We start from the raw sequence: 26,509 nt of genomic DNA on the forward strand, positions 1-26,509 counted from the left end.
GGCTCCTTTTAATGTCTTTGTGAGTGATATTGTGGAAGGGCTGTCTGGTAAGGTTTGTCTCCTTTTGGATGATACTAAACTCTGCAACAGGGTGGACACCCTGGAGGGTGTGAATGACACGAGGAAGGACCTAGCGAAGCTAGAGGAATGGACCGATATTTGGCAACTAAGGTTTAATCCCCAAAAATGCAGGGTCATGCACTTGGGTCGCAAAAATCCGAGGGAACGGTACAGTATAGGGGGTGTAGTGCTTCAGTGTGCGAAGGAAGAGCGTGACTTGGGGGTGATTATGTCTGACGACCTTAAAGCTTTCAAACAGGTAGAAAAACCGACAGCCAAAGCCAGAAGGATGCTAGGGTGCATAAAGAGAGGCATGACCAGCAGGAAAAAGGAAGTGATAGTGCCGTTGTATAAGTCTCTGGTGAGGCCTCATTTGGAGTACTGCGTGCAGTTCTGAAGACCACACCTATGGAAAGATATAAACAGGATGGAGTTGGTCCAGAGGGCGGCTATGAAATTAGTAAGCGGTCTTGAATGCAAAAATTACAGGGACAGGCTTAGGTACCTCAACATGTATACGCTGGAAGAGAGGAGGGAGAGAGGAGACATGATAGAAACGTTTAAATATCTCAAGGGCATTTATGTACAGGAAGAAAGCCTTTTTCAAATGAAGGAGAGCTCTGGAATGAGGGGGCATATGACAAAGTTAAGAGAGAATAGGCTTAGGAGTAACCTAAGAAGTATTTCACAGAAAAGGTGGTGGAAGTGTGGAATGACCTCCCGGTGGAGGTGGTGGAGTCGAGGACTGTTCCAGAATTTAAAAAGGCATGGGATAAGCATGTGGGATCGCTTAGGAACAGGAAGAATTAGGGGTTACAGAGGATGGCCACACTGGATGGGTCATATGGCCTTTATCTGCCGTCATGTTTCTATGTTTCTATATATCACCAACTGAACCAAAAGTCATTGAAAGGGGTTTGTAATAAGTAAATTGTAATACCAAAATCATTGAGGGAAAAGTTTATAGATGCCCTTAACAACCCTTTATGCATAAAGGAGGCAATTCTACAACTAGGCATCTCCATTTAGCCATCCCGAAGCTGCAAGGTAGGAGTCTATTGTATAACGCCCAGGTCCATTATAGAATAGCAGTGTAATTATGTATTGTTATCTGAATATTTTTTCTACTGTAATTGTCTGTTGCCTATGTTCAACTAATTAGTCCCACTTTATGGAACTAATTGTCAGTTGACTTATGGAAAATTGATTCATATCTTCCTTTAGGAAGCAGCTTAAACCTTATTTATTTCAGAAGGCATTTTCATAAGAGCTGAGCAAAGGCTGGGACTAGCTCTCAATTGTTTTTGTGACATGACGAGTTTGTTTTGTATGATTTGTGAATTTGTTTTATTATATGTTAAGTATTTGGTTATTTTAATTGTGTCTGCTAGAAACTGTACTAAGTGGAATATAAATATTTTTAAATAAATAAATAAAAAAATTCTTGCCATGCACTGCCTAGGGTGAATTTTTTTTAAAAAAGGCAATATATAAATTCTAACAAATTAGGGGCCCTTTTACTAAAGACTTGCCTCGTGGCAACCCGGAACTACTGCCAGCCCAATGCGGGTGCCAGCGGTGGTTCCACCCCCAGCGTGCAGTATTTCTGTCGCTATGGAAATATTTAAAAAATATTTTGCAGGGGGTTACCCAGCTGTAATCTGGCAGTGCCGCGCACTGCCCGGTTACTGCTGGGTTAGCATGGGAAACCTTACTGCCACCTCAGTGGGTGGCGGTCCGTGCTCCCTCTGAAATGGCCGCACAGCAAGTGCAAACTTACCGAATGGCCATTTCATGTTTTGCCTTTTTTACTCACTGAAGTAAAAGGAGCCTTGGCATGCGGCACAAATGGCCGCCGCCGCTAGCGCAGGGCCCCTTTTAGCGTAGCTTGTTAAAAGGGCCCCTAAAGGAATAAATAATAAATAAACTTGATATCGAAACACACTTAACATTTATGTAGCCACAGTTGCACCAGCCATAGACCTGGAATAACTGCGAGCAGTTAAATGTGTCAGGGACATGTGTTAAATTATGCGTGTAAGTGGGAGCCCTGCCCATGCACCCCCTTGTTTGCACCCCCTTGCATTTATGCTTTGTGTGTCATTACAGAATAGCGCTTTTGTGGGTAAGTGTACATTTTTATGCGAAACTGCTACCATTCTAGACATTTACATGCACAAGGGGCACCTGTATGCAGGTGTTGAGATCATAGAATTGCACTTAAACGGGGCAGTTCTAGTACAAGGCTTCTGGTCGGCACCTACATTCCTTTAGATGTTTGTTTGTTCAAAGATTTATTATTAATTATTGATTATTAAAAAAATATAGAGAGAGACCACACTGTAATACAATTCTAGGCGGTTTCCAAAAAACATACATAACACAATTCTTAACTAGTAACACAGAAACCTCCAAACACAAACATAAAACATAAAATAACATTTGTAGACAGCAGTTTGCTAATAAAAGGTCAAAGTATCTTAAATAAAAATTCTGGATAAAAGGGAAAGGAACTCCAATCAAATTAGAATAGATCACATACATACATCCTATATAATAATTCTCACCTCCAACATTCTGTGCTTGGGACCGTGGCTCCCTGGAGGTGGTCTGCTAGGCAGACACGCACTGACGTCACTGACGTCATGACAGCTGATTCCAAGGCAAGGGGAGGAGTGTTTCCCTACTCCTCTCCTGCCTCGGAATCATCTGTCACCCCCCGCGCTACGGCCCCCTCGACCCCTCCCTTCCGCGAACCTGTCGCCCCCCCCCCCCCCCGGCCCGCCGAAAACCGCCCCCCGCCGCCGTTGTGGACTACCTGTGCTGATGGGGGACCCAAACCCCCGACAGCCGAAGTGCTGTTGTGCCCTTCACGTTGCTTCCTCAATTATCTTCTGTGCAAGTTTCTCTGCGTGCGTCTGATGTCAGACGCACACAGAAGAACTTCCAGAGAAGATGATTGAGGAAGCAACGCGAAGGGCACAACAGCACTTCGGCTGTCGGGGGTTTGGGTTCCCCGTCAACACAGGTAGTCCACAACGGCGGCGGGGGGTGGTTTTCGCCGGCACGGGGGGGGGGGGGGGTCGAGGGGGCCGTAGCACGGGAGGGGGGGGGGGAGAAATTGCCTGCCTAGGGCCCTTTTCCTTGCCTTCAGAAACAGGCCTTTTTTTTTTTACTAGTTTTATATAACTATGTTAAAAATAGATACTGAGGGCTGCATCTCCAAGAGACTGTGCAGGCCATAGATGGCAGCATCTAACTGGTAGGGCAGAATAAATGACAGCTGGAAATAGTGAGCTTTCAGTAATGATTTGAATCTTGTCTGGGAAAGTTTGACAATAATATCATTGCTAAATAGAAAAATATTGATGTCCTGGTGATTTCATAATGAGTGGATTGCAGTGATGGCAAGACCAATCGATTAGCATCCAGAGAATGGAGAGAGCGGGTTGAGATGTATAGAATAACCTGATGCTAAGGTCCACCTTATGAGTCAGCACTCAAGAAAAAGATCTAGGTGTTATTGTAGACAATATGCTGAAATCCTCTGCCCAGTATGCAGCACTGGCCAAAAAAAAAAGCAAACAGGATGCTGGGAATTATTCGGAAAGGGAAGCAAAATAAAACCAAGAATACTATGATTCCTCTGTATCGCTCCATGGTGTGACCTCACCTTGAGAATTGCTATCAATTTTGGTCACCTTGTCCCAAAAAAGATATAGCGGAATTAGAAAAGGTTCAAAGAAGAGCAACCAGAGTGGTAAAGGGGATGGAAATCCTCCCATATGAGGGAAGGCTAAAGAGGTTAGGGATCTTCAGCTTGGAAAAGAGACAGCTGAGGGGGGGTGATGTGATTGAGGTCTATACAATCCTAAGTGGTGTATTAGGGATAAAAGTGAATCGATTTTTCACTCTTTCAAAAAGTACAAAGACCAGGGGATACTCTATGAACTTACATGGAAATATCTTTGAAACAAATAGGAGGAAATATTTTTTCACTCAAAGAATAGTTACGGTCTGGAACTTGCTGCTGGAGGATGTGGTAGCAGTGGTTAGCATATCTGGATTTTAAAAAGGTTTGGAAAAGCTCCTGGAGGCAAAGTCCATAGTCAGTTATTGAGATAGACATGGGGGAAGCCACTGCTTGCCCTGGGATTGGTAGCATGGAATGTTGTTACTAATTGGGTTTCTGCCAGGTACTTGTGACCTGGATTGGCCACTATTGGAAACAGGATACTGGGCTAGATGGACTATCGGTCTGACCCAGTATGGCTATTCTTATGTTCTTATGGGATAGGGGTTCCTTTGTTGCAGTACCATATGGGTGATGTCATAAAATGCCTAGCCACCTGCCTGGGGTTACCCTGCGGCCACTTAGAGGGTCTATCCCCAGCACAGCTCAGGTCCATCTGCACCTGCCGCTTGTGCTCTACACTAGCACCCTCCTCCCACCGACTGGGTCACAACTGCCTCTGGACAAATCTTCAGCTCTCCAGTTATCCCCAGTGATTTCTAGGTTACTGGGGCCACATTCCCAGTGATCCCACAGTTCCCAGAAAGCACTCACAGACCCAACACACAAACTACCAGGATTCTTTATCAGTCCAGAGAGGCAATAAAAATTGAACAGTGGAACAACATAGTGCAATCAGCAAACACTAACAGGTAACTGAAATATGGATTATAATACTAACTAAACATTTATATACTGTCTAACCAGTACCTGGGAAGATCAGGATATGTAGCTGTCCACAGAGCCTATGTCTCTCTTTTCTCCCTGGCTAAGACTGGAGGCAAAACCAGCACACAGTTCCCAATCTACAACAGAATATTTTCTCTTATTCCATTGCCCGTTGCTTTTAATTTTTTTTCAGGAATCTCTCATGTAATGGAAATTAACCATTCATTTCTTTCTTTATTCTGACTCAATTCTGGCTTCTACCAAATTATCTCTAAACGCGGTAGTTAGCATTTAAGTTCTTCCGGTGGTTCCATAAACAAACCGCTTTTCCTTTTGGATGCTGAAAAATTGGTTTAAAGGTAGTAGTCTTGTTTAAAGTCTGATCACTAGTGATAAGTGAATGCCTAACCAGGCATTAAAAATACTGATATTACAGAAAAACTTATCTAATATCAGGTGAGCACCAGTGATCATCAGACAGTATGATTTGATATAACAGTCAAGGCGAGAGTTTAAGGTTCTGGATTTCAAAAGCACTTAACTCTGTTACAATGGGGAAGTACCTTTGAGGCGGCTGTAAAAGGGTAGCAGGTCACAGGTAAAGTGAAAGAACAAAGATGTACAGAGAAAAGCAACACATAAGTAAGTACACCTAAGAGGAAAAAGAGAGTTTGAAAAAGTAATACCAAAAAAAATTAGCAATCAAGATTTAGGAAGATAAATATCTGATCATGCTGCCTGCCTTATTGAAGTTTTCATCTATCTTGCCAGTTTGAGAGAGATGGGGTCTATGGCATTATGCCAGGGTGGTATTAGCAGACTAGATGGGCTTAAATGGCCTTTACTCATGTAGGTGCATATCTAGACGTAGAAATTGTGGATTTTGCAAACCTGCATGTCCAAAGAAAGCTGAGCTCCAAAACTCAAACTTTTGCCATTTCAGACTGTGCATTTTGCTGTACTTTATGTTTGATGTCCACTCGTTACCTGCCTTAGATATGTAGATAAGGTACCTATACAAAAATAAATAATATATTTAAATACAACTTTTAACTCCAGAGAGGTAAGTGCAGACTCCCTCCCCCCCTGCAATCTGAGCTCCAAGGCCTAGGTCCAAACAAGAAGTTATGCTTGAGTTAAGCAGATGTAAATGCTAGTGTTGAAATTTCCCCAGGTATATGTAGATTGTCATTCTGAAATACAGAATAAACAGATACTTTGAAAGACCACCCAACCACATCCTTAACACACCGCCTTGAAGTCTCTGTGTGCTGCTGCATTTACACAGGTAAATAGTGCCTAACCCTTCTAAAACAGCCTCCTAAAGTGGTAAAAGAGAATTAGAAGGTATAGAAGTAGCAGCCAGTTTTCACTTTCTGTTGCATAATTATATGCAAGGAGCCTGCTGGCTGAGTACAGTATCTGCTATTCACCTGCACTGAAACCAGCCAAGCTGTCCTGCTGACTTTTCCTGTCATAGTGTACTTTGCAAACACTTTGATATTATCAAATGTTGCGTTTTTTGAGTCCATAAGAATTTTCCTGGAGTATTAGCTGCAATACTGTATATAGCATTTAGGTGAAAGTAATGTTCTGTTTTCTCTGTCATCTTTTTCTGTGCAGAGTAATTTCAATGTGGCAGTCCTGAACGTGGGTGCCCCTGCAGCAGGGATGAACGGAGCTGTCCGTTCTGCAGTCCGAGTTGGCATAACTGAAGGTCACAAGATGTTTGCTGTCAACGATGGATTTGAAGGATTTGCCAAAGGACAGGTTGGTGTTTAGAGGCCATTCTGTTTGTGTTTTCCATATAAAAATGCCTGTGATTCTTTTTCAATCCTTTGTTTCTTGTTTGGATGGTCTTATGGTCAAGAATTAGTTACAGAATTAGTAGCTTTGGTGGGAGAATTGCACGATGTGCTGTTTTCACTTCTTGTTACCTTCAGTGTAGGTGCTGGTTTGGCTGAGGGTGTTTTTATTCATAGAACGCCTTTGTTGGTTTATTTTCTTGTCATTAGGCGCGATCACGCCTCATTTTATTGCAAAACCACTCAGACTCCTGATGCAGTCTTTTCGGCTGAAACACAACCCGTGTTGAGTTGAATTGAATGGAGGTTGCTCATTAAAGATATTAATAACATCTGGTGGTTTTGTCGTCTCCACTATTTGCTGCTTGTGCTTTTGTGGAGTATTGCTGTTCTGTGGCTGCCCTATTTCCAAATGAACTAACCCTCAATTTTGCCGATTTGCAGATTTTTGTGTCTAGTGCATCAAAACATCAATATTTACCTATGGACAAGTGGACTAAGCTAAAAGCCAATTAATTTTGCAGATTTTTGTACATGATTGAACAAGCTATCTCCACTGGCCACATGGACATCTGGGCTAACCACCTCAGGTGTGAAAATTGGGTTAGCCCACTTGTCCTAAGACCATACATTTATATGCTTTCATTTCCACAAATTTGGTATGATTTACACCTATGTAGTAAAAGAACAATGGGTGAAATTATATCTCTTGAAAATGCAGTTATCTGTTTGTCTTATAGAAGCTGATATGTAGGAAAGAAACAAATGAAATGAACCTGCTTTTAGTTAACATCTGGAAAAACTAAAAAAAAACAATGTTGACTGGCATATGATATCAGTTATGTACAAGGCAGAGTTAATGCCAAGAGTTGAGTTGGTGGCCCTGATACCTGATGGTTCAAACAAGTGTTGGGCCCATGAAGAATATCCCATGTATTTGAGCCCCTCTGGACTTCAGTCAGTGATGCTAGCGTGTTCCTTATAAAATAAATTAGTGTAGTAAGTCTTTTGCACTTAAAGTGCTTTAACAGCAATAATTAACAAATAGTAAATGCAAAAGCTGTACAGTATTTGTTGGGGCATGCCCAGCATGTCCTCTGCAGTTACTGTGCTGAAATGTACTTTATACTACAAGTTAACTGTGTGCAGTTTGCATGGATACCCTTGAGGAGATGGTAATGGCATAAGTGTCGGCTCCCAGTAAGTACTGTGTGCTAATTACAGTGTGCAGTCCATGCACATTTTCCACCCAGTTCCCCCCCTCCCCCAACCATACCATAAAGTTGACTATGATGTCATACTACCATGGTAAGTTACCACACTTGTGCGTAAATTGCATGCACTAATTTGCACGTTAAGGGCCAGATTCAGTAAATGATGCTGAAAATTAGGCACTGGGAAAAATCAGTGCTCCAGTATGAGTATACAATAGCGTAGAGCGCTGTTTTCCCACACCCAACTTTAGTTGTGAGGGCTTATGCCAGCTGAAACCTGGTGTAATTCTGGTATGGAAATTGGGTGCACTTATGCCAAAATCTTTAACACAACATGCAAACAGAAGAACCAAAGCATTCACAGACTTCAAGATACACAAAAAAAACAGCAAAGGTGACTCAACAGATACACAGAAGGTGCTCTGAAGGAACTAAATATTTATTGTCCAGCAACCAAGAATCGACACAGTCGTGTTTTGGCCAGTCTGGCTTGCTTCAGGAGTCTCCTGGAGTTGCCTGTGTGATCCCAAGGGATTGCTGCTGTGTAATGTACTGTAGAGTATATCCACCACTAGTATTAATCTTGGCGAGAACTGCTGCACGCCAGGAAATACACAACTGTACTTTCTAAGAATCACTGGCCAAGTTGAACATCAACACATCCTTTGAGATCACACAGACAACTCCAGGAGACTCCTGAGGCAGGCCAGATTGGCCGAAACACGGCTGTGCCGAGTCTTGGTTGTTGGTCAATAAATATTTAGTTCCTTTGGAGCATTGTGTACCTTTTAGAAACATAGAAACATGACGGCAGATAAGAGACTAATGGCCCATCCAGTCTGCCCTTCCACAATAACCACTAACTCCTCCTTTTCCTAAGGGATACAGCATGCATGTCCCATGCTTCTTTAAGTTCTGACACAGTCTTCTTTTCCATGACCTTCAAGGGAGGCCATTCCACACATCCACCACCCATTCCGTGAAAGAGCATCTTCCCAGATTCCTCCCAAGTCCACTTCCCCCCAACTTCATCCCATGACCTCCCACTCCAGAGCCCTCCCCCACCTGGAAAAGGCTCACCTCCTGTACACCAATGCAAGTGAGGCATTTAAACGTCCCTATCCTATCTCCTCTCTCCTGCCTCTTTTCCAGCGTACACATGTTGAGGTTCATCAGTATACGCTGGAAGAGAGTTGAGTTACCTTCGCTGTTTTTTGTGTATGTGAATTCTAGAACACAGCACACAACTTTTCAGAATGCCCCTTCCATGGCCACCCCCCTCCCCCTTTGGGTGACATGCTATGAGATTTGCGCGACCTGCGTTATAGAATAGTGCAAAGCAAGTTGCACACACAAATCCCCGTTGACGCTAATTAACACCAATAATTGGTAGCATCCAGTTATTGACTGTTAGTTGCTTGTTAACCAATGGAGTTGCGTATTGTTGTAGGAGGCCTCCTAGCTTTACAGTATGCAACTCAGGAACGTGGCCAATTTTGGATGCACAGCCTTCAGCGACCTTTATAGAATCTGGGGCTAACTGCTTATTAAAAGGGCTCCTTACTGTTACATGGAGCAGTAAACACAACTTAACTGCCATTAAACTTTACAGTTGCTGCATGTTATTTCTTTTTGGGATTCTCTGTAGTAAATTTACATTCTGGCTCTGACAAGCAGCTCATTATGAAACACAAGTTAAGCTGAAGCATCAGCCTGTATTCCTTCAGTGTAAATTTTGTTGAAGACATATGATGAGAGTTGCTAAGCTGGGGACCGGGCCTTTTCTCTAGCGAGGCTCTGTGAAATGGAAACTGGTAGCTCAATTCTCAGAAGCAAACGTGGGTGCTAGAGGCCATTGGCGCCGGACTAGCACCCCCATTAGTGAACGCAGAATGCTCAGAGGTTCTAGAGCGGGAAACAATGAGAGCGCCAAAAATTAATGCAAATAGCATGCTAATATAGTCAAACGGATGTTAATGAGGTCATTCCCTCCCAAATCCTCAGAGAACAATGCACAAAACAAAGCTGCCCAAACAGATAAAAAAAAAAATAATGCCAGCTTGGAGGAGGTGTTAGGATATTTGAAGAGAGGATTTCTCATGATTCTTTATTTAAAATGTACTGGTTTTCCTTTAATTTCGAAGCAGAAGGAAGCCCATGCATGCCCCTAACTGCCAGTAGTGAGAAACAAATATGAGCAAGTCTGAGCAAACTCGAAAGTGAAAGCACACATTGGCACCTGTTTCTTTCGTTTGAATATAAGCCTTCCAAGTAAAAAAATATATATAATTGAAAAGCTTATATTTAAGGGCGCAGAAAACAAGGACGAATGTGTGCTTCACATTTGGGTTTGCCTGGTGGATGTGCACAGGAGCTGGGCTTACTGGGAAACTCTTCACATGTGCCAAGCAGGTCCTGCCTTCTTGCTTTCACTTTAACAGCTCACTTCTAATTTGCATACCATTTCCTTTGAGCATTGGAGAGCTAATTTTCTGTGCTGTTCTGGGGGTATAGTTTCTGCGCTGTTGGTTTACTGTGAGAGTTCTGAGCATTGGGGCCTGGGATAGAAAATGTTTTGCTGTTAAGTGGCTGATAGCGAATGAATCATCTTGGGTATTGTCTTTCGCACTGCAATTTTTAACTCTTCAGTGAAATACACCCTTTGCACCTCCATGGTGTCAGTGTTGAAGATCCAGTAGATTTAGGTGGTAAACAGCCTTTTTAAATGTGCTATTAATGCAAAGTAGCTGGGGTGGTTATAAAGTGAATTTCTCAGAATGAATGAGTGCCTCGGTGAACAAGACAGTTGCAGGAAGACCTTGGTGTAGTCTGATCAGGGTCTGGCTGGCTATCTGTTTTTGCAAATGCTGCAGTGGGACAAATCCAAAGCTAAGTGCATTGATTAGATAACCTAAAATAAATGACTGATATATTTAGCTGAAACAAGGTTTTGGAATTACCTAAAAACAAGCTGCCTTTATGATCATGAAAGAGATTATACTCTCTTTTTGCCTAGGCATGGGATGTAGCACAAAGTGTTCTGGTACTTTTCAGAAGCTGAAGAGGCTGTCATTAATTAGTGTGTGAATATAGTAATTTGTCATGAAAATAACTTCACTGTAACAAAAATTCACTATGGCAGGAGAAGTAATTATACAGCTGTTTGAAACTCTTTTTTACACTATGATTGTGAATAATACATTGGTGGCATATTTATTTAGAGTAGAGATGAAACATTTGAAAATGACATTTGCCTTTCTTTAACTTCTTCTGTAACATTGTCCATGGATGTGGCCATCAGATGTCGCTATTGAGCCTTAGAGAATGTTGTGCCCCCCCCCCCCCCTAACCAATCTCTTCATCTGTACCTTCCTAACTTCCCCATTCCCAGTTGGTACACGAAGCAGAGTCCTTGGGCATGGAAAATCTTTGACTTTGGGGCTCATTTTTGAAATGGAGAACTGTCTAAAAAGTGGCACAAAACAGCATATGGATGTTTTTTTCCCCAAAGCGTCCAAATCGCTATTTTCAAAACCCATTTTAAGATGTTTTAATGTGCAGTTCGTCTGAAGTGCATCCAAATCACAAGGGGCGTCTTGGGGACAGAATTTGGGCGTGCCTGGACATTTTTTTGCCATAATGGAACAAAGCAAAAATGTCCAGGGCTAAAAGTTGGACGTTTTGGGCTAGACCTGTTTTAATAACAAAAAGGTGCCCCAAATGTCCAGATGACCCCCCTTACTCCCCCAGTGGTCACTGACCCCCTTCCACCCTCAAAGATGTGAGCAAAACAGTACATACCAGCCTCTATGACAGCTTCAAATGTTCTTGTCAGTCCTGTTAATGCAGCAAGCAGGTCCATGGAGTAGCCATAGTGGTCAGTGCAGTGTAGAAAAGGGGACCCAGGCCTATATCCCACTCTAACTGGTACACTTGTGGTGGAAAGTGTGAGCTCTCCAAAACTCCACAAAAAACCTACTGTACCTACATGTAGGTGACATTTGCAGGCATAAAGGCTGTTATAGTGGTGTACAGTAGGTTTTTAGTGGGTTTTGGAGGACTCCCCATACAATATAAGGGGGTAACCGTGAGATGTGTACCTGAGGCCTTTTATGTGATGTCCACTGCAGTGGCCCTAGGGTGTCCCACTGCTTTGCTGAGATGTCTGTGTGGCCAGTCTACTAATAATGCTGTTCCTCCTGCATCCTAATGGCTTGATCTTATGCGTTTTTTACATCTATCAAATGGCCATTTTCGAAGAAAAAAAACAAACAGTGAGGAGCGAGAGTATCCAGAGTAGAGGAGAGAATAGTAATATAGGAAGAGACAGCCTCATTGACAGACTTGGTAGAGAAGAGATTTGAAACACTGGAGGACAGAGTAGAAGGGTCAATAGCCTGAAGATTCCTAAATGTATTGGTTAAGATTGGACGGGACTGGGGAGGAGGGTGTTTAAGTGTGAAAGTTATCAGATGATGGTCAGAGAGGGGAAGAGTTGAGGCACAGAAACTGGAGAGTGAGCAGTTTGAGAAGAGAATAAGATCAAGACAGTGGCCATTCTGGTGAGTGGGGGCAGTGGTTCACAGTTGAAGATTGAAAGAGGATATTAAAGCAAGAAACTGAGAAGCGTAAGAGTCAGAGGGATCATTAGCATGAATGTTAAAATCCCCAAGAATGAGGGAAGGAGATGAAGGTTCAAGAAAGAAGGAAAGCCAGGCATCAAAGTCAGTGAGAAAGGAAGAAAGGGACTTATCAGGGGGTCGATAAATGACTGCAACTCGGAGAGGCAGAGGAGCAAATAGACGGATGGAGTGGACTTCGAAGGAAGAAAAGCAGTGAGACTGAGGTGGAAGAAGAGGTTGAAATCTACAAGAAGGTGAAAGTAGTAGCCCGACACCACCTCCGTGGCCAACCAGGCAAGGAATATGGGAAAAAAGGTAACCTCCATGGCATAGGGCCGCAACTGAAGCAGAGTCTTCAGGGTAAAGCCAAGTTTCAGTTAGGGCAAGCAGATGGAGAGTACGAGAGATAAAGAGGTCATGGATATAGGAAAGTTTGTTACAGACAGAGTGGGCATTCCACAGAGCACATGAGAAAGGCAGAGAAGAAGGGGGGAGGAGAGGAACAGAAATTAGAGTGGAGATATCAAGGTGTGACCTGCACAAATAGGATAAGAGCTGATGTGGAGGACCAGGATTGGGATTAATGTCCCCAAAGGAGAGCAGGAGAAGAAGCAAGAGAGTACGGAGAAGAATAGGAGAGGTAAGACGACAGCGACGAAGGCGAGATGTACTCAGATAGAAAGGAGATGGATGAATGGAAGGAAGGAAATGTTGAAGGTTGAGAGCTGAGAAAAAGGAAGAGGAAAAGAGATGGTGAGATGATGAATACAGAGGGTGGACAATGTGTTCCTGCAGTGTACAGTGGTTTCAGATGGAGAAACAGATTAGGAAGGGACAGTACCAAGAAGAAAAAGTGTACTGGAGCCATAAGTAGTAACTGGGAGAAAAATAAATGTAAAGAAATAAAATGCCCTGGCGCGCGGCACCTAGAGCGGGAGGCCCTGAGTGGATTGGAGTGGATCTGGGAGTCACCCCAGAGAAGGCTGTAAGGATATGCAAATGAGCTGCAAGTCCTCCACAGCACCTGAAAGGCAGCCGGTGGTAGAGCTGGGCACCTCTCAGCCAAGGAAAGGCTTACCAGGGGTTAGGCCAAAGCCAGCATTCCTCCCCACTGAGGGTCGCCTGATCTGATCTGAATATTGGCCGGCACCCAGATGATTGCAAAGATGCTGCATATGACTTGGATAGTCAATGCGGATGTTGAGATTAGTGCCTGTTATTGACTCTCCGGTCTACTTCAGCCCGTGGCTGTCAGCGGCTTTAAAACTGCTGACCACCGCAAGCTGAATATAAACAGCACTCTAAGTTGGGCACTATTTATGGAATAGCGCTTAGCACCGGGATCCACACCCAACTTTGGGTGCGAGGATGTATACCAACGGAAATCTGGTGAATTGTAGAGCGCTTTGGATTATTTCTTTTAAGGAAGGCGGTACATCAAGCCTGTATTAAACATTGAATCCTCATGCTTAAATTAAATTAGGTGCAGATCTTCCGAATTCTGTAATACCATGTGAATCTTTAGTGAATGTCCCCCTTTTCAGTTGTGTGCTAAAAGATTTACACGTGCATCTTTATAGAATAGCAGTTAGCAAGATGTGTTTGCGTAAATCCAAATTGTTGCCAATTAGCACCAGTCATTGATAGCGCCTAATTATTGGTGCTGATTGGCTCGTTACTTGATTAAATTGTGCACCCAAATTTCTGTGTTCAATTTTGAGTACTGTATATAGCAGCCGGGGTTATATGTCCTTACCCTCAGGAGCTTACAGTTTAAGTGAGTACCTGAGGCAGTGCAATATCGTGAGTTGCCCACAGTCACAAGGAGTATCAGTGGCAGGATTTTGAACCCTGGCTTCCCTGATCATCAGCGTACACTTCTCAGGTGAATTATGGATTCAGGTACGTAGTAGACCCATTCCCCAAAGAGCTTATAGTCTAAGGGTTAGTTCTATTTACCTGCATCAGTGTAGTAGCTTGCATTGATTTGCATTTAAATGTGTATTATTGACACTAATGTTAATTACTGGTAAATAGAAAATAGCATTTTAATGTGTTAGTGCAGGTTTGTTCATTTCATCCTCAGTTTGTACTTGAGGCAGTGGTGGGTAAAATAATTTGCCCAAGTGGGATTTAAACCCAGATCTCGCAGTTCATTATTCTTATAATTAGGTCACCTGCTCTCTCTGTTCTTTGCTCTCAGTGGCTGGTGCTTGACATTACCCAGTGTTCCTTTCTAGGATCGATTATTGTAACAGTGTTTTGGTTTTTTTTCAGTTTGTACCAAAGCTTCTACAGATAATAGAGAATACGGCGGCCAGGCTGATTTATTCTCTGAATCGATTTGATTCAGTGATACCATATTTGTTTGATTTGCACTGGCTGCTGGTGGAGTAGAGGGTGCAGTTTAAACTTTGGGCTCTTGTCTTTAGAATATTGCATGGTGAGGCCCCTTACTATCTTGTAAAAATGGTTAATATTTCCACCGGTTGTAAGTCTGATCATTTAAGAGGACAATGTCTACTGCACTTTCCGTTGGTACGTAATGTTAGATATAAGGGATTATTGTCTACTTCTATTTCTTATAAGGCAGTATCATTTTGGAACTCCTTACCATTAGAACTTCGATTGATAGGAAATTTATATTTTAGGAAGTCGCTTAAGTTCATTTTTTAATTTCAGAAGTATTTCATTGCATAGAAACTGGTCTTTAGTTGATGTTCTTTTATCTTTACTGTACTTATTAGCTGATTAATATGTAACATCTGAACATGTGGTTCACTCTTATTTAATATGTAACCTGCTTGGAACTATTTTTGGTATTAACGGGATATAAGTCCTGAGTGGCGTAGCTACTGGGGCCTGCCCCCCTTCCCCTCCCCAAATTGACTCTGGGGCCCCCGGTTTGGCTGGCAGGGGTCCCCAACCCCCACTAGCTAAAGCATTTGTCCTGCGCTGCTCTCACATTGCCTGGCTCCCACATGCTCAGTTTCATTAAAATGAGCGTGCACAGCGACTGAAAACAGAACAGGGCGCTAGGCAAAGTGAGACCAGTGCGGGACAAACGCTTTAGCTGGCAGGGGTTGGGGACCTCCACCAGCCAAGGTACCTTTGCGGTGGCGGCGGGGGGAGGGCGGCGGCAGGGAGGTGGTAGTGGCCGTGGGGGGGGGGGGGGGAACGGAAGTGGCAGTGGGAGGGAGGTGGGCCAAATTGTGCCCCCCACCTTGGGCTCTGGCCCTCCTCCCGTAGAGGTCTGGCTATGCCTCTGAGTCCTGTGTAATATAGTGTGTTTGATCAGATCTGATTTTTGTTTTAGTTGTGATAATTTTCTCCACTTTTGCTATGTGTTTTTATTTTGGTAGATGTGCATTTGGTATAGAGCTCTCTGTAATGTGGTTTGTTGTCCACATATCTGTTATTTAATTAGCTTCAAAGGTAAACTTGCCTTCCATTTGCAAACTAGAGAGAATGCCAGAATGTATTCATTCTTTTTAACTAGAGGGTACTGCTTTGTGTATAGTTGGAATCTGTCTTAACTAGGGCCACAGTACCAAGAGCCTTCATTCGTACCTGTCCAAAGCTTGACCTTCATTTTTATCTTCTTGCTCAGCTACCAAAGTCTCCTGTGAACCCAATATATAGGTGTTTTTGTCCATGAATGTAATAACAGTTGTACAGTGGCTGGGATTCTTTCTTTCTTCCCTCCCTACCTTTCATTTCTGCCATCACAGTATCTCCAGCCCCTGCAATTAGGGGTGGTAGCAGCAGCCAGGTCTAGGAATCATCAGGAAGGCCAGAGCCACCATCTGTAATAGGCGGCCATTTTTTTTCCTCCTTCTCCCTTGTTCTTCCTTTTGCAGTTGCAAATCAAGGACCAGGGTGACCTCTTCTGGTCAGGCCAAGGGCAGGGAATTAAATTGGGACGTGTACTTATGCTTCCAGTACAATAGGAATGTTTCTGCTGAATCATTGTGACTGTAGAGCTGCCCAGAAGTCGGCTCTGAAGAGACAGAGGAAATTTTGGTTTAACATCCTAATTATGCATCAGGATCCATGTGATTTCCCTACTCTCCTGTCTTCAGTCTCTGATTGTGCCTAGTGTCCATCTGTGGACTGGACTGTAAGCTCTGCTGAGCAGACTCTCTCTTTCATGTGTCTGTAAAATGTTGCATACACTTTGCAGCACTGTGTGAATGTTTCATAGCAGTAGTAGTATTCAGAAGCAGCTTTCTGAAGTGTGGAAGGTATAGCCCAGTGGCAGAAACCTCTGCTGCATGTATTTCCTAGATTCTGATTCCATGGCTGTCCATATTATCTTAATGCCCCGTTTTGCACCCCTGTCCCTTTCCTGTCTCTCTTCACCCTCTGGAGAAGTGCATCTGTAGAATGTCAATAAGAGTACTGGATATATTTGCAAATATGTGCTTTTTTAAACTTTACTCCAGTCTATACATTGCCTCTATTTCAACAACCTAAAGTGATTTACAGTAACGCTCCTCTCCCATCACCCAATATGCCCAACCCAACCACCTCACCAACACACCTTGTACAGTAAGAACATATGCAATAACATGATAGATATACTTTAATCTCCCTCGTACCTCCTGACCACCTCACAGCCTCCTCAGAAATAACGCAGTTCATTACTCTATGGATTACCCAAATGCTTGTCCAGATAAATATGTTTTTACCGGTTTCTGGAACCAACCAGCAAAAGATTCCAAAAGCAGGGCCAGTAACTGAGAACATCCATGTACGATGGAAATATGCTTCTGAACATGGGAAAACATGTTTTGTTTGGTTTCTCTGCGGTGAACTTGCTGCCTTTTGCTTCTGAAGGGGCTATGCAGATGTCCAGTATACATTATCGTGGGACATACTTCCTAGATCATAGATAGGCACTTAACTTATTTCTGAGATTTAGTGGACTTAACTACTTCTGCCAATGAGGTAGACATCTGCCTCCTGAATGTAGTATGCGAGCAGGCTGGTACACCTCTAAGCAGGATAGAATATATCCTGGATCTATATTATGTAATGCCTTATGGACCAATATGATTAACTTAAATTGTACCTGATGCTTAATTGGCAGCCAGCGGAATGTCTATAACACAGTCCTAGTGATGAAGTCCACCTATAATTCTCGCTGTGGTGTTCTGCATCAGTTGTAGTCTCCTAATACTCCTCTGAGGCAAGCCCACATATACACTGTTACAGTAATCAATGATGATGCCTGTCACATTCCTGTGAAGACTTGCGGTTAATGGCTACTACTACTATATCTTTATTATTTCTGTATTTTGTGCAGCCTTCTAGACTTTGCTGTATGCTTCTAGATCCCCTTGTAATAGTATGCACATAATAAGCTTCCTCTCAATATTTGTCTGCAAAGGTCAGCGTTTGACAGCAGTGATTGCTACTGGCTGAATTAGGCCTGGATATTCAGTGCCAGGTGTAATCCAGGTTCTGGTATTGAATATGTAGGACTTTTTTAGCCACCAGAAGTTACCCTGGTTATAGGTGATACTCAGTGCTGCTGGGCCTAATCCTGGTACTGGCGCTGAATATGTGGGACTTTTCTAGCCACCGGAAGTTACTCTGGTTATTGGCGATACTCGGTGTCAGGCCTAAACCTGATACTGACTCTGAATATGTGGGACTTTTATAGCCACCAGAAGTTACCCTGTTACAAGTGATACTCAGTGCCGGTACCTGGTAAATTATCTGGGCAAGATAGGACTGCTGTTTGTGCGGCTCTGCTTTGCCAGATTGTTATCCAGGCACCAACACTGAATAGCTGTATTGACTTGATAACTTCCGGGTCTGCCCCAATCCCATCCCTGAACCGTCCTGGCACTATCTGGAGAGTGCTGTGGCTGTCAGAGAAGATATTCAGCCGCACTCTCTGGTTAAGTGTTGCTGAATATCTGTTCCTGGCCCAGATAAAGCAGTTTAACCAGTAGGAGCCCCTCCTTTCCAGCTGAATCTTTTGAAATATTGGGCCCTTTGTTTTTACATGTATTTGAAAAGATTTTTATTTTATATACAATATAAGGAATGGAAATAATAATTGTGGTCTTGGGAAGTAATATTCTGATGAACATATGTTTAAGAAAACATTTTTTGCAGGTTTGGCTCTCGTTTAAGAGTCATTAAATAGGTGGTTCTTTTTTTTTCTTTCTTAGATTAAAGAGATACAGTGGGGAGATGTTGGAGGCTGGACAGGCCAGGGAGGATCGCTACTGGGCACAAAACGGTAACGTCTAAATGCTGATTTTCTGTAGCCATGTATTGGAATTTTCCAAGCTGAACGCATTACTGGAGTATCCCAATTAATGGAAGATAGCCATAAGAGTTTGTGAATCAGATCAGGGCCACTTAAAGTCGGATTACAAGGAAGATCTTAGTTGCATATTTTTAAGCAAGTATACATACAGGACTAGATTCAGTAAATGGCCCATAAATTGTAGGCTTGTTGGAATAATGTGCATAGCACTTTTCTATAAACCGCAACTACAGTAAGACATGGGTTATAGACTAGCGCATAGGCTGGGGTAATGTGCATACATTTAGGCGCAGCCATTTACACCAGCCAAAACCTGGTGTAAATACCTGCGCCTAAATGTATGCGCATTCCCCCAAATTCTATTACAACGCACATAAATTTGATTGACACCTGTGACATGCCTACACTCCTCCCATGCTATGCCCTCTTTTCATCTATGTGCGTTGGAATTTACACTCAACTCTTTTTAGAATATGCCTGAAAAGAAGAGCGTGTAAATTCCATTTGCCAATTAGTGATAATTGGTTGTTATCTGTCAATTACCATCACTCATCAGCTTGTTACTCAGTTGAGTAGCGTGTGTAAATTGACACGTGCACAATTTAAGATGCGCTACTTGCCGCACTTTGTATAGAATCCGGGGATAGTGTAGGATGAATAAGCTATAATTACTTAATTTCCCAACTGGGTCGTGTGATGCAACTAAAGTCTAAACTCAGAATTTCCTTCTTCCTAGCCGGTTATCTTAGGCCTGATATCCAGCCAGCAATGCTAAGCATTTCGCTGACCACCGCCCACATTTATTTATTTAGATTTTGCTCACACCTTTTTCAGTAGTAGCTCAAGGTGAGTTATATTCAGGTACTCTGGATATTTCTCTGTCCCAGGAGGGCTCACAATCTAAGTTTGTACCTGAGGCAATGGAGGGTTAAGTGACTTGCCCAAGATCACAAGGAGCAGCAGCAGGATTTGAACTGGCCACCTCTGGATTGCAAGACCCGTGCTCTAACCACTAGGCCACTCCTAGTAGAGACTAGTCTGTATGAAAGCTGTGCTGGGACTTGCTTGCAGTTGCATCCCTCTTTTCACTGACTTAAGAAGAGGGTTTGCCTTTCAAGCTGTTCAGATCATACTGGATTAGGTTTCAGTGATAAGATAGTACCTGGAAATTCAGTGCTGGGCCATGTCTAAGCACTGGCATTGAATTTCCGGGTATACGGAGCCGGCGACAACATAGCCTCTTAAGTGGAACATTTGGCACTTAACCGGCTATGAAGAATAACATAAAGATAGGACTATGTTTTATGCAGTTATCTTAAGTGCTGAAAATCGGCACTTAACCAGCTAAGTGCCAATTCTACACACCCCAGGACACTCCCAAAATAGCTGGTTTTGGCTTGGGCGCTAACTGGGCATTTTCAGCGGCACTATCCGGTTAAGTGCTGCTGAATATGCTTGGTTGGCCCCGGACAAGCTATTTAAACAGTCAACATCCTCTCCTGGCTGTTCAAATACATTTGAATATCGGGCCCCTTATGTTTAGTGAAGTAGTGCAGTTGCCATGTTAGTCCACTTAGATACATAGAATTAATGGTCAACAAACGTGCCGTCTTTTTATTACTGTCTTAATACATTTGGGAATGCTTTCAAGCGTGGCGCCCTCTTCAGCACAAGAATGAAGTTTATTAGACAAATCCTAGATTGGAGTACAGCATTTGTGCTGCTTTTAAAAGTTAACTCAGGTAAAAAGTATGAGGATTTGGGGTGGACAATAATGAGAGGGGGCACCGTGGCACGTAACCTGTTATGGCCGATCGTGGTGCATCTCACCAGTGTATTGCAACTCTGTATATGTGCCCTCATTTACTCTAAAACAGTGGTGTTCCAGCCTTCCTCCCCGCGGTAAACTAAGCTTTCTGGAGATCCCCTAATGAGATCAGTTTGCATAAATGTGAAGCAGTACATGCAAATATATGCCATGCATATTCATTAGGGATAAAATCCAGTGCATGTGAGGGGTGGGAGGGGGCACAATGGGCTGAGGAGTAGACTGAGCACTCCCGGTATAATATGCACTGCAGGTTGCTCTCGACATTTGATAATTTGATTGCTCTTTAGTTTTGTAAGGCATGCTATCTTTTTGCAAATGATTTGAAAAAACAAATATCACCAGATTCTCAGAGCAGTCCTTAATTCTTGCCCTGCTTTTATTTTCAGTACTCTTCCAGCAAAATATTTGAAACAGATCGCAGACCAAATCCGCACTCATAATATCAGCGCTCTACTTATTATTGGTGGATTTGAGGTAAAATTCTCACTCTTAGCAGTATGAGGCTGGTTTAGACTGCGTTTTGTTTTTCTCTTTTTTTCAAGATACGTGTATTCTGCATGAAATGACTGGTTTACGTGCAAAAATAGAAGATAATGGCGGAAAATGGCCATAGATCCTGCCCCTTTTCTCTTCCAATTGCAGTATAACCAAACGTGTTTCGTTTCCTGCTTTAACCTTGTGCTTAAAATGAGAAGGAGCCTCTGTATTTGCTGCACCACCTCTACTGGTCAGCTTCTTCATCCTTGTTGTGAAGAAATGCCTCCTTGCATATTTTATTGAATCTGTCCCCCCTAATCCCTCCATGCTTGATACTTCTGTATCATTTATAACTTTGAGATAGCTGACTGTTCCTCTCATATCCCACTTTCTCACAGTTTTCCCACAGAGTCAGCCTGTTAAAATTCCTTACTTCTCACATCTTAGGGCTTCCTAGAGTTGAGGAGTTGTCATGCTATTCCAAAACCAACCAAGAAACAGGGGGAAAAAAACCTCACGGTGCCATGAGACGTGAAAAAGAAAAACCAGTGAGGAAAAACCAAGGAAGATGACAAAGACGTCTTTATTGAGGATGTTAATATTTTAATATCCTCAATAAAGACTTTTTTGCCATCCTCCTTGGTTTTTCCTCACTGGTTTTTCTTTTTCACGTTGTCATGCTATTGCCATATTCTATTTAGACTGTATATAGAGCACTCAATCCACACCTAACCTGTGGGGGCACACTGTACTCTAAATTCTAGGAACATCCTACCTTTATAGCAGCTTTAACACAAACACTGTATTTGAGAAAACCAAACAACTTATGAGTTTAGCCACCCATCTGTTTATTCCAACTGACTCTGTGCTACCCATCTTGCCCCCATCTATATATCTGCACTTGGCCCCTTGGCTATATTGTATGCTAATGTATATTGCATTAGCGTCATATCCATGTTATTTGAATGCTCTAATGTGTGCTTATTGGATGTTCACATAGTATTATACCTGTTATTTGAATGAAATGCTGTTAAATGTGTATATTTTTGATACTGTTTCATGGTAGTCCTGTTACTGTTAGGTTTTAATGTGCTGTTCTCAGGTTCACCTCATTTATTGTATATATGTTTATATTTGGCCATTTTACTATTGTTGTGCTGTTAACAAAATTGTAAGTTTTATGTTAAACTGTACCTGCTGTACACCGCCTTGGGTGAATCCCTTCATAAAGGCGGTTAATAAATCCCAATAAATAAATAAAAGACAGTTTGCAGACCTTCTAGTGCATGTTCTGGAGCATTTAGTCCATTGAAAGGATGTTCAAGTCTATAGCAGTTAGAACCCAGCTCACTAGGGAGACTGTGGTAATATTTGATTTAACATTTACTGTGAAATGCTTGTACAATGATTTTCAGATAAATTAGAGTTCTGTGTCTTTTCACAGTACTAATAGATCAGAAAAGTGTTATCTGATTGTAATTAGATATTGCATTCACTTTCTATGCGTGTAGTGCGTTGTGCTGTCTGGCTCCCTTGGGGCTCATTTTCAAAGCACTTAGACTTACAAAGTTCCTTAGGTTACTGTTTAACTTTGTAAGTAAGTGCTTTGAAAATTCGCCTCCACATGTTGTAGAATTGTGTGCTGTGGTAGAAACGGCTTTCCCAATGGCTCCTCTTGAAAGTGATATTTTCCACACAACCTTGTCTTTTTTCCCCCCTCCTTATGCTGTGCCTGCATCCTCAGGCCTACTTGGGATTACTGGAGCTATCAGTGGCCCGGGAGAAATATCAAGAGCTATGTATCCCTATGGTTATGGTTCCTGCCACTGTCTCCAACAATGTGCCGGGGTCCGATTTCAGCATTGGTGCAGATACTGCTCTGAACACTATCACGGATGTAAGTCTGTCAGCGGGGTGCATTTCTACGTGCTCACAATAACTCTTCCTGAGGACCATAGATTTTTTAAATACCAGCAGACTAGAAGCTGAGCGTTGTAAATACTGTGTGTGTGTTTTGGACAATTTCCTGTTGTTTGCATTATAAAATCCAAGCAGCCAAAACTGCACATCATTTTCATTATTACCTCTGCCTGGAAATCATTAGCTTTTGAATATTTAATCAATTAACAAAGTAAATATTTTCCTTAAGACCAAAGTTATTTTCTAGTACTGGTATTTAAATTCTGTAGTTATCGGGGGAGGGGATGCGAGTGATTCTGATCAGAAGTGCTTGGTGCATGCAGCTTGCCTTTTTTGCATGTCTTTTGCTCTGTCTGCCTTATATTCATTCTTGTATACTTGGCTTATAGAATAGCGTTGGAAGAGCAGCTCTGTCCTGTGCTAAACTGGATGCTTTATAGATTTTACTTAGGCAGCCATGCTAGTTTCTTTAGAGTCCGACTTTCAGCTTTTGTAAGCCAATAAGGACAACGAATTCCCTTTCCACAGATTTCTTAAACCCAGATACAAGATGTTGCTTTATTTTATTAGAGCAATGTCCTCATAAATTAAATATTTGAGAATAGAAACGTTCAAGTGGAATTCACTGTTTTAGTAAGAGCGCGATATAGGTTTGGTTGTTTTGTAAATGTTTTCTGTATCAGGAACCAAAGTGTTTTTGGTGGCACCACTGGGTGAAACTCATTATGCAAAAGATTAACTGTTAAACATGCATTGGCTAATTTACTACTGTAAAATGCCCTGATATTCAAAAGTATACAAAATGCATGAAAAATTGTAAGCATGCATATCTTTTGAAATTGTTATAATAGTTGCTTTTCCCTGTAGACACCTCTAGCTCTGCTGGGAAGTTGTGTAATGCAGACTAAGAGGCATATTTTCAAAGCACTTAGCCTTCCAAAGTTCCATAGGTCTCCTGCTAAGGGCTTTAAAATAAACTTCTGATTCCACCCTTTCAGCACTTTCTAGCCATCTGTCTTCCTCCAGTACCTGAACATCTTGCTTCCGTAGTGCACCCAAGCCTTGCTGTGCTCAGTCAAATGCAGGTCTTCTATACTATAGTGCCCACATGATAGAGTCAGCTTATTCCTCATCCCTGCATTACTCTGTAAGAAGTATGGCCTTGGAAATGGTGAAACTCTCAAGGAGGCTGACTACAAGAAGGAAGATCAGAAGTTTGAATCAATAAATAAGCCAGGCCCCATGTGACTGATGAGTATAGACGGTGGAGAACACCCATTGGTGCTGGACTGCAGGAAAAATCTAGACAGCATCTTTTTGTGAAGGAGAAAAATGTCTGTTTTGTGTTTACCGCTTTGAAGATTGGAGTCTGATTGCTTAAAGAGGCCATGCAGAAACATGTACCCCATTAGAAGAGGCTGAATGGCTGGGGTGTTTTTATACTGACTGCATGGTAAGAGGTGGTATTGTTGAAGGTTGGTTGAGATATCAGAGAACTAGGAATGAGTCGGTGTCAAAAAGAAAATGAGATGGTCTGCATAAGTTGTATTCTATTCAGGGCAGCACCATTTGGATATTAGTATATAAAGAGAAAAGTTGGATTCAGATGGTGTTGGTCATTTAGGAAGATCCTACTCTGAGGCAGAGTGCAGTGATCAGACTCAGTTTAAGGACAGTAAATGGAAATTTGCATACATGTTGAATTATCATGTAATATTATCTCAAGAATAGATCATGTGACGCATCAATTCATGGGGAATTATTTCTACTTCATCACTCTTATTCTTAAAATAGTACCACTGAGATTGTTATGGGTCAGTTGGTTGTTCCGGTTTGAACATAAATAATTTTGTTCTCCTCTTCAATGTGTCTCCTTTGCTAAGAGAATAAAAGCTGCAGACCCACAATGGTACATTCACAAGTACTGGGTGTTTCTGTATTCCTGATGTAGGAGGACACCATTCTATGCCTTTGTGTGCACTAATAGGAGGAACGTTCTCAGTTCCTGCTCCAGAGTAGCACTACTCAAACTAATGAAGAGAGGTAGGCTAGTCATGTTTCTTAGGAACTGGAGGTGCAGGGGTATGTTCAGGGTCCGTCTTCCTTCCCACACAGGGGAGTCCAGTAACTATGTAATGGGACAAGCGGGTGAATTTCTTGCCCAGTGGCCCACCAGAACCTTGGTCCTCTGACCTAGAGACCAGGGAAGAGGAGAAGGGAAAGGCCAGGAGTGAGGCCTGTTTCCCAGGAGAGGAGAAGAGGTTTAAGTCTGAGCCACAGGGTGCCTAAAGAAGGAGAAAAGAGGGACCTTCAAGGAACATATGAATATAAGCATTACCATACTGGATCAGACTGAAGGTCCATCAAGCCCAGTATCCTGTTTCCAACAATGGCCAATCCAGGTCACAAGTACCGTGCAAGATCCCAAAAAAGTAGAAACAGAGTTTGTGCTGCTTATCCTAAGACCATCTTAATAATGGCTTATGGACTTTTCTTGTAGGAATTTTCCAAATCTTTTTAAAATCCTGCTAAGCTAAATGCTTTTACCACATTCTTTGGCAACGAATTCTAGAGTTTAATTACATGTTGAGTGAAGCAGTATTTTTTCCAGTTTGTTTTAAATTTACAACTTAGTAACTTCAATGTGTTCCCCCTAATCTTTGTATTTTTGGAAAGAGTAAACAAGCGATTCATATTATACCCGTTCCACTCTACTCAGTATTTTATAGACCTGTATTATATCTACTCTCAGCTGTCTCTTATCCAAGTTAAAGAGCCCTTGCCTCTTTAGCCTTTTCTCATACGGAAGTCATCCCATCTTCTTTATCATCCCCCCATCTGTGTTCGATATCCAACACGAGGAAGGATTGGAACCAAAGAGTAGTTCAAGGTCATGCTGCAGATCCTTCTACAGAGAGGCACTTACAGAGGAGTAGAGAGGTACTACAGGTTAGTCCTTCCCATGCTATATTAAGGTGCAGTAAAAGCCTTTTTCTACACCTTGTTTATTTAGATTTTGCTCATACCTTTTTTCAGTAGTAGCTCAAGGTGAGTTACATTCAGGTATACTAGATAGTTCCCAGTCCCAGGAGGGCTCACCATCTAAGTTTGTACCTGAGGCAATGGAGTGTTAAGTGACTTGCCCAAGATCACAAGGAGCAGCATTGGTATTTGAACCTGCCACCTTTGGATGTCAGGACCGGTGCTGTAACCACTAGGCCACTCCTCCACAGGAACTACCCTTCCCCCTCCCCAAATGTTTCTCTTTGATGCTCGTCCTTTTTCGAGGCTAATAAAATTACTTTCCTCTATTTTGTGGCATAAAAGCAGTGAAGAAGGGGCAGGAAAATAGTATCAATGGCTTGGCCAGCATGCCTTTAGATTTTGGACACGCTCTACCTCTTTAGCATAGGCCATGAAAATAACTTTCTTCTGAATCATTTTGCAAGCAAACTAATTTGGTATGATTTATTTCCCTCTGTTATCACCTTGCAGCCTTTTTCTGCTCTTCCAGATTGTCCACTAATGCTGACGAATAACCTTTCATGCATTTCCTCAGCAGAGAATTGCTCCAATGCGACTCGGGTGCACTGTTGTGATATTAGCTTTCATA

The 26,509-nt window shown here is 42.4% G+C and overlaps 1 protein-coding gene across 4 annotated transcripts in view; it reads left to right on the plus strand.

Moving 5' to 3' along the window:
* Window positions 1-26,509, plus strand: part of PFKP (phosphofructokinase, platelet) — a 193,550-nt gene that overhangs the window by 119,356 nt on the left and 47,685 nt on the right. For 2 of the 4 annotated variants that reach the window (XM_030198897.1, XM_030198914.1), the window contains exons 13-16: window positions 6,365-6,511; window positions 18,568-18,638; window positions 20,886-20,973; window positions 22,721-22,873. In XM_030198897.1, the coding sequence (XP_030054757.1) occupies window positions 6,365-6,511; window positions 18,568-18,638; window positions 20,886-20,973; window positions 22,721-22,873 (459 nt within the window). The remainder of the gene's footprint in view (window positions 1-6,364; window positions 6,512-18,567; window positions 18,639-20,885; window positions 20,974-22,720; window positions 22,874-26,509) is intronic. The other 2 variants (XM_030198904.1, XM_030198886.1) reach the window with 1 other exon arrangement.

The sequence above is a fragment of the Microcaecilia unicolor genome, chromosome 1 (assembly GCF_901765095.1).
Source record: "Microcaecilia unicolor chromosome 1, aMicUni1.1, whole genome shotgun sequence".
In the NCBI taxonomy this organism is placed as follows: domain Eukaryota; kingdom Metazoa; phylum Chordata; class Amphibia; order Gymnophiona; family Siphonopidae; genus Microcaecilia; species Microcaecilia unicolor.